The 12,176-nt window shown below is 38.3% G+C and overlaps 1 protein-coding gene across 1 annotated transcript; it reads right to left on the bottom strand.

Annotated features, from left to right (window-relative positions):
• Positions 1-4,566: 4,566 nt before the first annotated feature.
• Positions 4,567-9,318, bottom strand: LOC131891067 (MFS-type transporter SLC18B1-like). The gene is made up of 8 exons (XM_059240568.1): positions 9,096-9,318; positions 8,951-9,036; positions 8,354-8,553; positions 7,392-7,522; positions 7,147-7,325; positions 6,900-7,076; positions 4,835-5,084; positions 4,567-4,769 (listed from the first exon to the last, which is right to left on the bottom strand). The coding sequence occupies exons 1-8, from the start codon at positions 9,148-9,150 to the stop codon at positions 4,597-4,599; spliced, it is 1,251 nt and encodes a 416-aa protein (XP_059096551.1). The 5' UTR covers positions 9,151-9,318; the 3' UTR covers positions 4,567-4,596.
• Positions 9,319-12,176: the final 2,858 nt, after the last annotated feature.

Below are 12,176 nucleotides of genomic sequence, written 5' to 3'. Positions count from 1 at the left end.
AAATGAAAAATAATGACTCAGAGCACACATGATGAACAATGTTGCTATCACAGGATATTCCTTTGTGCCTGGTCAAGTCGAATTATCAAGAGGGATCGCAATAAATCTATTAGTTGAAGCCAGAATCAATGATGAAGTTTTGTACCTAGATACAAGAAGGAGAACCCACGCGAAATCAAAGCGTCGTCTTTTTCCAGCTGATCTTGTGATTTTGGCATACTAGTAAAGACGGTGAACGTGCACATGTGACTTGACAGAGCGTTGTTTTGGTGGGTGAGAGCCAAATTGTCGGGGGGGGGGTTAGAAGTTAGAAGGCAGTCAGTCCCCTCCCCCCCATGAACGTACAACGTTGGAGAGATAACACTTTGCAGCTGCCCGATGCTTTCATGGACCCCACCCTTCAAAGGGCATTGACTTTATCACTACTACCGCTTTGCCTCAGAAGATCATCTAACATCTTGAGGATCTCTCTCTCTCTCACACATACACACTGTTGTGGCGGATGAGAGGGAATATTTAGTGGTTAAACTCTTCTGTTCAAGAACCGATTTCAGATGAACTGTTTGGTAATGCATTTTGAATGTGTCATTGAAAGCAATGTTTCACGGAGCCTAGACATGAAATGCATAGAGATGTCCATTTCAAGATAAGGTCAGGTGCATTTGATCCTTCATTGCGTCTAAGTGATGAGAAGATCGCAATTGCAAATACGGAGTTCAGGTAGGTTGTGGAGGACATTATAGCACGTTTTCAGCAATGCCATGGTCGATCTTGGGGAGAGGAATGGCCAGATATTTGTGATTGATTCGGTCGTCTCGCCAGCACTTCGGTCGTCTTGAACACTTTAATCCCACCACATCATCAGTCAGCATTTCTTCCTTGAACTTCATTATCCCCAAATCTGTCTGATTGGCCCTCCAATTCTCGACCAATGTGAAATGCATTCATCGGCTCATCAAAGATTTGCACGCTGATTGAAATGCTGCATGCTCATATATGGATGTTAATCGACTGAAAAGACATTCTCAGATTTGTCTGTTAGTTGCTATGAGGCTATATGTTTACAACATAAAATATATGAGGCTGCCCATTCTTTTGAATCCAATGTTAATGTTTGACCCTGAACAAGGTCTGGAGGGTTGGCATTTCGCAAATTGAGGGTGAAGCTCGAACTTTCATTGGGTCAATCCAACGTCCAACGTCTCAATTAAGGTTAAATGTTAATTGCCTTTCAAGATGTTATCTAGTTGAACTAAATATAAAGTTTTATATTCTAAATAAGAATTGAACTTTCAAAGCACCGAGTCAAGATTTCAGAAGGAAGGTGGTGATAAAATAATTAAGCCGTGTTGGTTGGCTCAAACTAACTAAAATACCAATTGATTGTTTCAAATCAAGATCATTATCAGAGGGTACTAAATCTTCCAAGTTGAACACTCAATCTTGCAAAATTACTCACGAAATTTCTATTAGCAGACGAGTGACCTCGACGACGTCCTAAATGGAGGTCAGTGCACTAAAGACACATTAAGAGCAATATCTCAATCTAATGCGATGACAAATCAATAAAAAGGTAGCTCATTTTCTTGTTGAAAAGCGAACTAAGTTGCCGCCATTACTTCGCCATACCTAAATGTTCTAATTATCTTAAGTGCAGACTAATCAGTTCTTGAAGTTGGTCATAGTGTTTTTCATATATACACCCATAAATACCTTCAATAGTCGTTCAATGGTATGAGAGGAAACATTCCTAAAATTCATTCCTTCAACTCTAAAACACGAAAGTGAGTGTCGTGTGGGCAGAACATTTGTGAAACATTGTCTCAAGGTGAACTGACATTGGGTTTCGAACATAGCCCTCCCAGAATCGTCCCATCCGTAGCGTGCCATATGAGGCAAGGGTCTATTTATGACGCTGAGATTTGCATAAATCTAGAGTACTTTAGATTGCGAGAAGTCCGAGCAGCCAACAGCCCGAACAGGTTGTGACATTTATTTACAAGCGAGAAAATAATCCTGATCGTTTGCAATGAGGTGCCTTAGATTGGCAACCCTGTACGTACGATAAGTCTTCTGAGCTTGGAGTGCACTCTTTTAGCAATTTCATAGCTTCAGCAATTTCCAAACCATTAGTTTGCGTATGCTTTGAGTTAAGAAATCAGAACTTATTAAAAGGAAAAAAACGCAACCCACTTCCATTTATCTTGAATTGCTGAGAACCAAATTTGACTTAGGAGTCTGTTCTATGGCGGTCAATTTAAATAATGAGTAGATCTGAGAGGAGAGGCTATTGGAAACACGGGTGAATTCTTCCCAAAAGCAAATATTCCAAACATTTTATACAAAAACCACTTTGGGACAAGCGCTTTGATACGAAAATAAGAAAAAAAAAACACTTAATGAATAGCCAATCTTTCCTTGGAGGATCGTGCTCTGCAGGCTCAAGCTTCTCGAGGGTTAGATCTTTTTTTGCCCCAGTAATGTCGAAATTAGAATCTCTGAAGGCGTCATCCCCCACCCTGAAGGGAACCTTTACAGATAACTGGGAGGGGTTAACCCTGAAATCCAAATCCACCGGTGTGGTTGGTCGTCAACCTCAATTCCTGAGGAGGAGGTTTATGATCCATTATTCTCAAACAGTGTCAAATAACCCCTGTTTTCGGTTTGCTCTAGACTCCCAATTCCTGACTGACTGGGAGGTACGCATTAATGGGTGGTGGGGGACCAGCTTAGCCAATTTCATGCAGTTTAGACTATTGTCCAAAATTGGACGGTTTGGGGAAAACGCATTAAGAAGCCAAGGTCTCAATGTGCACAAATTTTGGCCAAGCCACTTCGCTCCAATTCCCCTTGAACATCTCATTTCTGCGGTTTATGTACTTCTGGGCGGGATCGATACTTGTTTTGAAGTTGTTCAACTGAAAGGTGTTGCAAATGGAGAGGTGGGGTGCCCATTGATAATGTCAGCTCAAGATTAGCGAAATTGCTTAGAGGAAAAGTAAGCGTACATCTACTGTACATCAGATCGCAAGATGCAATCCTATGTAACTTTTTGTGAATGAATATTTTGTTGAAGATTCACCGACAGCCGTTGAAGACCATTGACGCAGATAAAACCAAAACTACGAATGGTTTGCATTCTTTGGGAACTTTGCAGCCCTCTAACACTATAAATGCCATTGATCCTCAAAAAAGAATATACTGTTTTACATATTCTTAATTCTTTAATTGATTTTAAAGGTTCCAAATATTGCCAAACCATTGCATGAAATTTTAACAAAACGATCATTTTTTCCCAATTTCAATCAATTTATATATTCCAGAAATGGCGGCATTGATTTATTGGCGTGTTTGGAAACAAAACATGAAAGGTGGCTTGATATGCTTTTGGGACATTTGACAAGTGTTCATAAAAAAGCTGTTTGTTTACCGTTATCCTGATTGGACTCCCATGGATTTAACGAACCCTTATCAAATCAAAATGCTGTAGACTATATTTTGTTACAAGCTATTGTTCAGAGATTCTCACACCAATTGCATCAAATATTATTCTTTTCTTTCACACATTTCTGTTCGAAAATCACATCAAATTAATGTTTCCCTGACGATCATTTATGTGTGTTGATTGCGTGCCCTTAACGACTTTTTGGGATGTTTCTTAAACAGAACAATGTACATGTGGTTAGGTTACAATTTTTTCATGGTTTTTTATCTTTCGAACTCTACGATTGAGCTTAGTTTGTATCTGTCTAATAATGTATTGATAATGAATGCCCTAGATCATGATCTTGGGACAAAACTACGTCAAACAAAGATCGTGTATCTTCTTCTTCCTTCAACACCTACGAATCGCCTGGCTCAAAAGCTGCAAAACGTGATTAGTGGTCTACAATTTGTTTCCCAGTCACCCTTCATTCTTTTGCTTAAACCTTGTCATAAATCTTTTTCTTTGTTTACTCTTGCTGATATCTTATTGCTAATGGTGGCCACAGGTGGGCCATTTTCAATTAGAGTAAGGAACGATTGCTTCAATTTCTGGTTGGAGATTGGGAACTAAATCATTGTCCGTAAGCCGTAAGACATTAATATTTTGCCATTTGCTCGGCTCAGCTTTATACTGACCCCGAAACTTTGAAAGAAAGCATTGGGAAGACAAACACATTTCTGGAGCAATTTTGTCCTATTGTGATTTGACACGTGTAGGGAGAAGCTTCATTATGGATTCTGTTTTTTAAAGTACTCGTATTCGTGTAGAGAACAATTGTAAATGAATGCGTGAGGTTAAAAAGCTAGGCTCCGTATTTTGGTTTCAGTCAATCAAGCGTTTTTTCCTCGTAAGACATTTGCTTCTTAACTGACATGCTTTTTCTTTCATAATCGCATAGTCATCCTTTATAAAGATCGAATGGGGTTGAACTTGGTTTTGATATTTAAGAAAGGGGAAGTTTCATTTTCTCAGAAATTCGACCTTATCCTTTTGATAACCGGTTATCGACAAACACTTGACTCGGCGGAAATTCGTAACTTGGTGGTTCATGAAGAAGACATATAGTACTTATATCTGGTTTATTATTTCGTTGCATTTGTTTGCTCCCACTAAGTTCGACCTTTGGTTGAAATACAAAGGGCGAATAGATCAATAAAGAAAGCCACTAGTGCGATTGCTGCATTAGTTATCATGATATTGTTGAAAGACATAACCGATATCAAGTAACCAGACACGTGGGACCCCATCCCCAAGCCCAGGAAGAATAATGTCGCCCATAATGCTGAAATAAACGACAATCTTAATGACCACGACTAATACATAACGCATTTTCAATATAACGTATACATTGAACTCGTTGAGAAATTTTTTCATTCATGGGTAGACCAGATAGACCAACTCCATTTTGAGCTCTTGAACACGTAGCAATAAGACAACAATTGAGAAGGCCAAAGAACACGGTGGAACTGATGAAGAACCAATCCCTTCCACCATCCCAAAGTTGACTGATGGGTCCAATGAGGAGAAAGCCAATGATGCCTCCAGAATCAAAGAACAAATTCCAATAAATTGGCGTGGGCGGGTCTGCATCACAACACTAGAAGAGAAAATATCGTCACAAAGGCAGCTCAAAAGGAGAAAAGCAAAAAATGCTTGAAACATTGAAAATAACTATTCCTGTCTTCATTTTAATGACTTTTGGGCCTCGTGTACGTGTTTGGTGACATTTTTCGAACCCGAATATCATCTTATTGTCCTGGAGAAGGGGCCTCAGTTAGGGCTCCTAGCTAACGTGAAAAAACGGACTCATGAGGTTGTTCTTTTTGCGGACTTCCTTACCTCTAGTAGGATTGGAATTCCAGAAGTTCCAAGACGAGAAATTTATTCAAAGGGCCAGAATAAAAAAAATTGATATAACCCTGGTTCTGAGCCTTCAAAAGGCATAGTCAAAATTAATTAACCTAAATAGACGCCTAACTGAGATCCTAGAAGCTCATCTGCTGACATTCCCGTTCGAGATATGCCACCAACGCCTATATCCTAAGGACCTCACACAAGGGCGCCCCCTGGTTTCCAGTGTATTCCATATTTTCGCCAAACTTTTGCAAAGAACATTTCTTCTACTTATTTTCAGTTTTCATAATAACTGGCTTAAGTAAGCTCATAGAACGCTGAATCTAGTGCTCTTAGACCATGCCACTTTATTAATTGTGAGCCGATTTTTATTTCTTTCTAAGAAACTTATGGAATCCGTAAAAATAGATTTGATACTAAGAAAAGAGATTTTCTAAGATTTAAGAAAAATCGTTTTAATTCTTGATTTGTAGGGTAAAAAAGGAGCTTATTTCTATACATTAGCCAAAAAGTTCTAGGTTCCAAGGCACCACTTTCTTAAGAAATAAAAAGAAGAAGTGTATATCACCACACAAACTAAAAACAAAATGCCCCAGGCAAATCAATGCACCAAAAGGGGTGCATGGGATAGCGAAAAGGCAAAGCGGAACACCAAACGTGCAAAGTGGCACAAAGCCAAACACAAACAAGTCCAAATTTCACACATTAATTCTTATAGAATGCACCGAAACTATAGTTAGTTTGTTCATTGTTTAAGCCGGAAAATATCCAAATGTGCTGAAATACTTTCCTGGATCAATCAATGCGCATCTTGATAACGGTTAGCAATTCAATTGAAGAAACTTATTGAGTCATATCTTGTCATTTTCAAATCCTCCCTCATGTGACGGTAGGTTCTCCTGAATATAAATAGTGAGGAACCAAAGTCTTGGTGCGTCTTTTACCCTGTTTTGCTTGCCACTTTTTTCGTTTTCTGTGTCAAGATATTTTTTTTGTATGCTCCTTTTGGCAATTTATTCCTTTGGGGAGCCCTTTAATATTTGGTTGACCGCTTTATTGTTGGGCGTATCAATACATTGCTTTGCTTGCCAATTTATAGTTTGATGTGCGATGATACTTAATTCATCGGTGTGCCAATTTGTTCGTCACCGAAAAGAAATAAGAGGAAAGAAGTAATAAAGAGAAAGGGCACCTCAAGAAAATTGAAAAAAAAAGAAGGAACGAAGAGTAACAGGAATGGAAAAAAGAAAAACAATGGACCGATAAGTGCAAATATGTGATACAAATCGCATCACATGGCGAGAAACCATGTAAAATGTGACACTGTACTCAAGCTGTTTTCTTGCTTAAAGCCGCCTAAAGAATATCTCTTCCAGGTTTTAACTATGTTCTAGGTCTATTGATTAGCCTATAATATTTTTTCCCTATGCCAGTGATGCATATTTTGAAGCACTTTTCACCCTTTGTAAGTTCAAGAAAATACAAGTTAAGTCCCCGCATGCTAAAAGGAACGGATAACGCATATATTGAGATCGCACTAGCTCCTCCAAGTACTCACCATCCCGCCCAAGGGTCTGAATATCAAGGTCGTTAGTCCATAGATCACAAAAAAAGTTGTGTAGATGGTTGGACTCAAATCCAGCTGCTGAGCTCGATATTCAGTCAGTGCGTAGAGGGATCCCAAGGCAAAATTGGCAAAGAAATTGCTGATTATTGGTAGCATTACCAGTGGTTTCTGGATAAAAAAATTGTAGGGTCATACCCAATGTTCCATAGATGATTCTTCAATTTGATTTTAATCTCACCGTTAAGAGTGTGCCAATTGGGACCATTCTGGTGTCAGAATCGAGTTTGACATATTCTCTTTGAGCTCTGGAAGCGAAGCAATTTGCAATGGGAATCATTATCAAATGCAACGAACCAATGATAAGATATGGCAAGTAGAATGTAAACTTGCTAACCAATTGAATCGACAACGCACTCCCTGGAAGATGGATAAAGTTTGACAAATTATGTCTGTAAACCATTCTGATAGTAGTACTTTAATTACCGAATATCAAACCACTGGCTAGGGATGTTTCCGAGGTTCCAATGACTAGTCCACGTTGGTTTGGAAAAGTATCCATTATTTTGGTCATCATGCTGATCAGAATTAGACTTTCTGCCACTCCAGTTGCTGCCCTAGTTTTAAGATATATTTTAACACTCCAGAAGGGTTATTCTTTATATGACATATGTATGCAATAGCAGTCTCGATCCCCTAACTAGATTCCATAGAAAACAAAAGAATATATGTAGTTATCTATGGCGGACCCGGACAAGAAATGTTGATCGTATGTCGAGCAGAAATTCAAAAGGGTTGCACTAACCGGTTTTCTTTTCAAATTCTCTTTGCATATCCGAACGGTCAAACTTTTTCAATTTCTGCTCGATGTCAAAGCATCATATTTTGTCGGGGTCTACTTATGAGCCGTAACGCCTTTTTTTTATGAGGTCCAGGGTGCGTTATGCCATGGAGGCCGGAAGGCCTGGAGAGGAAACCTTTTCAAAACAAAAGCTAGAAGACGTTCGAGCGATGTGTTCCCTCCAATTCAAATACTAGGTCGCTCAGAGGATGCTTACTCAACTATAACTTCACGATCAAGAACCCAATTAGAATGTTACGTAGCATTCAAACGTCTTCTAGCGAGGTTTCAAAAAGCTTCCCTCTCCAGTTCTGACGGACTCCATGGTTATGCACACTAACACGCGTAACTGGCACCGTCCAAACTGAGCTCAGCATCTCACTAAAATTCCAATTTTTGCCTTGGCTGGTCCATGGAACTGAGTTTGGGAACCAGCCTGTTGTAAGACAATACCAATACCGTATTTGTGACATTAGACTTGCTGGTGGGAACTTGAAGTCTACAGATCAAAGACGTCTCAGAACAAACCTAAAAAAACCAGCCGAGTAATGGTCACTTTCAAAGCTATGCACAAAAGACGTAAATAAATGTTTTAACGTCTACATACCTTAATAAAAGCACCCACGTGAAGAACACATTGGTATTGCTTGAGAGCAAGTCGATCCACCCGAAACACCCAATTGAGAGACCCATCAAAATGGCACCAATGTTGTAACTGGCCATAACGCTAATATAGCTTCCAAACTTTGCCGACAGAGGACCTCCCATCGAAGCAAAGTAATTTGATACAGCCATAAGTAGCCCAATCTATACATAATAACAATAACCTTTATTGCGACTCTTGGTCATGTCAGTTTGTTGAAGCAATTTTCTAATACAAAGGAATTATTTTTTTCAAGATATTCCAAAAAAAGTTTCAAAAAACGTGCAAATTTGAACAGAAATTATATCAGAACACCTTGCAAGAAAGAAGATGCTAAAAGTTTTCAACTGCCAATAATGTGCAAAGACCATGTGTTTAACTCTGGGAAACCCATAGAAAGAACCAGAAAGTACCGGATAATCCCAAATCAAACCCTTTGACATTCTGCAGTCCAAACTCCTTGTAAATAGTTTTGTCATTTCCACTTTTAAAGCGAAGAGTATTTCGACACAAAGCATATGCCTTAATCTATTTTGTTGAAATAAGTACTTTTTGTCTTACTTGCACTTTAGATAGTCCATGTTCCATTCCCTTACTAGGGAACACAGGATTCACACAAAAAATGGCCATTCCGTTGAGAAAAAGCACTGAAAGGCGTTTGAAGAGTTAATAATAGCTCGTGCTCAACCATTTAAACCATCTTTACCTATATTTCCAACAACCAAGAGGTGATATTTGGAACGAGTGTAGCTCTCGCTCATCTTGAATGAGGGAAACAGACGACAGATGAAGTCCCGTCACAGCCAACGAATTCGTCTAATTGTTAAAAAGAACGGTAAAACTAAGGATAAGCAAACTTTGCAAATCTGTTTTTGCACTTTTTTCTACCAAAATTTGAAATGTGATAAAACTTACAACGTCAAATGGGCCTGCTCAAGGACACTATCAATATCAACGGAAATAAGAAAAAGTCTTGAAATAATTTTGAAATGGACATGCTATGAAATTTTAAATGGATGTATTCATTTTGTTGACGTGCCATCATTTATTGTTCAAACGACTTATTCGTTAAAACGCCATCTTTTCGACATAATCTATATTTATCAAGCAAAACTTCTTTCCTTTTTTTAGAATTACACAAGCAACATTGGTGCCATGCAATGACGCTTTTAGTCAATGATTATTCGTCAATATTTTGCTGAGATAAAAGCCGCAAATGAGTATCCACAAGATGAAGTAAGCCTGTAGAAAAATGTTGCCTCTTTCTGAATTTGGGTTGCTCAATTACTTCGACTCCTTTGATGATGTTTTATTGCATTAATGACTTAAAGATATGTAGTCTAACTTAACTATCCCTCAACCATATTAAATGAATATTATTTTTAATTGGGTCCAATCTTTCGAAAAAAATATACTTAAAAGGGTCACTTATCAAGAAACCAGCCCAGCCCCTTGAATGGTATACGGTAATATGTTCTGAAATTAATACTGAGAACTTGAAGCGTTTACCACAGAGGCTGTTGCTTAAATCAAACATGTTGTTGAACAATGAGCAATTTGCATGGGGATCGCCATTGTTTGATTATATTAGTTTACTCAGTTCATTTTGGTTTTGAGATTAGGTCATTTAGGTTTATCTTTGAAGTATGTCATCTGAGTTGAAGGAAAACTAAAAATGCGCATGTTACATATCTAAAACAAAAACAGAGGTGGATTTTCTATTGAAAAAGATTCAAATGCATGTTAAACTGATTTTTTGTGCATGTTTTGGATTTCCTTAATCATGGCACAAGTGGGAGGAAAACTTCACGTTTTTGTCCTTTCTTACACATGTGTCTTACAATTCTGAATTATCGAAGGAATTCTTTAACGAACGTATTTGATACCAGATAAGTATTACTGAGAATCAGAAAGACCCAAAATCATTTTGCCCAACCTCTTTTAGTTTAAAGAGTGCCTCGGCGCAAAAATGTGTGTGAACAACATTTAAAATATTCAAGTTATTGACTGGCTTCAAATATGAAGGACAAATAAACGGCTCATGGATTATTTGGCCACCAAACGACTACCACAACCTTGTGCCATGTTTTACATGATACTTAAATGAAAGGAGATTAGGCATCTTCCTCATCCCTGGTACAACAACGTCGAAATACTTTCAATTATCATTATTAGAGAGGACCCCACTCATTCCGTAGGACAATGAGAAAAGTATTTATATTCTGTTGCCGCATTAATTTCCCATTAAGTTCACTAAATGGTGGCAAAATCTACTTTGACTCAAATATTAAACCAAATAATCGCCATGGGAATAGGTTTAACCAACAAAGTATGATTGTACAAGTATACTCAAAGCTTTCAATTGGGTTAAAATAGATGGCTTATTCGCCCATATACGCCGCCATAGATTGATTAATTTCCGTTTTTGAGGAAGGCTAAAATTCCAAGGTGCAAGAGCAATTTGCTCAAAACAGATCCAAAGTGGCGAAAAGGTTGTCCAGAGCGTGTTCTGAATCCAATAATTATACCTAGCCTCCAAAGAAGGTTGAAGCCTTGAATACAAATGAGGTAATGTCATAGAGCAGGTTTGTTCCATCATGGATTTAGCTGTAGTCCTCCAACGTAATGGAAAGTTCAATGAGCATATCCAGTTGAAGGTAGGTAAGGCTTTTCCAATGTGTGGTTGGTTATATCGCACGTTTAGGTTCAGAGATTGCATCGCAATGCTAACTCTGTTTAAATCGATTGTTCAACCATATTTTAAATATATTTCACCCATTTGGGCTCCACATAGTTGAATAGGCTTGCAAAAGATGGACCAGGGAATGTAAATCTTTACTATCAATTTATTTGAGATGACAAATGAGTTCACATATCGTTCAAGTTACAATTCATTTCGACAAGGTAACACGTGAACAAGACGGGTGGGGCCAAATTTTTGGTTTCAAAAATTTTGGCAAACGTTTTCCTGGTTCGGTATGACAAGACATTTTTTGGATGCTCTTTTATGCCTGTTACTGCATTGTTTGGTCTGTCATTCCATTTATCATTTTTGGTCTTCCTTACCGCTATTGGGAATGATCTACAGCTGTTCAAAACTACAAACTGATTTCTTTGACTTAACTTTATACTCATATTGCTATCTGATTCACCAACGATTTAGAGTTGGCTATTCTGGCTCATTGATGTACGGTTGATCAAGAATTTTGGTCAAAAACTTGTGCAAGTCTGATTTGAGTTATGGTGATCTAGCTGGAGGATCAGCGCCTGCATATTCCTTTTGATTCCTCCATTTGAGGGAGCCCCCTCCCCCCATAAAAAAAAAGATTGATCCGATTTGAGTTTTCTCATTAAACTTGGCATAATTTTTGTAATTCTTTTTTTTTGTCCGGACTTCCTTACCGCTACCGGGATTAGAATCCCAGCAGTTCAAGACGAGAAGATTATTTATTTTACTTGACTTTTATTTATATAAATTATTTGATCGACCAACGAATTGGAGTTAGCTGATCTGGCTAATCCTTGAATATAAAGTTGATCCGGAATTTTAGTCAAAAACTTGTCCAAGTCTGACTTAAATCTTGCTACTGGATCAACCCCTACATAAACCCTACGAATATTTGAGGGCAGCAAATTGAACAATGAAGGAGCCTGAGAAAGANGAATAATCTTCTCGTCTTGAACTGCTGGGATTCCAATCCTGGTAGCGGTAAGGAAGTCCGCAAAAAAAAAAAAAAATTCCAAAATTTGGCTTACTGGTCAGGATTAGGGACCCTGGTCAGAGATC

Source organism: Tigriopus californicus, chromosome 2, assembly GCF_007210705.1.
Source record: "Tigriopus californicus strain San Diego chromosome 2, Tcal_SD_v2.1, whole genome shotgun sequence".
Taxonomy (NCBI): domain Eukaryota; kingdom Metazoa; phylum Arthropoda; class Copepoda; order Harpacticoida; family Harpacticidae; genus Tigriopus; species Tigriopus californicus.
The sequence above is the reverse complement of the archived record's forward strand: the minus strand, read 5'-3'. Positions and strand labels throughout refer to the sequence as shown.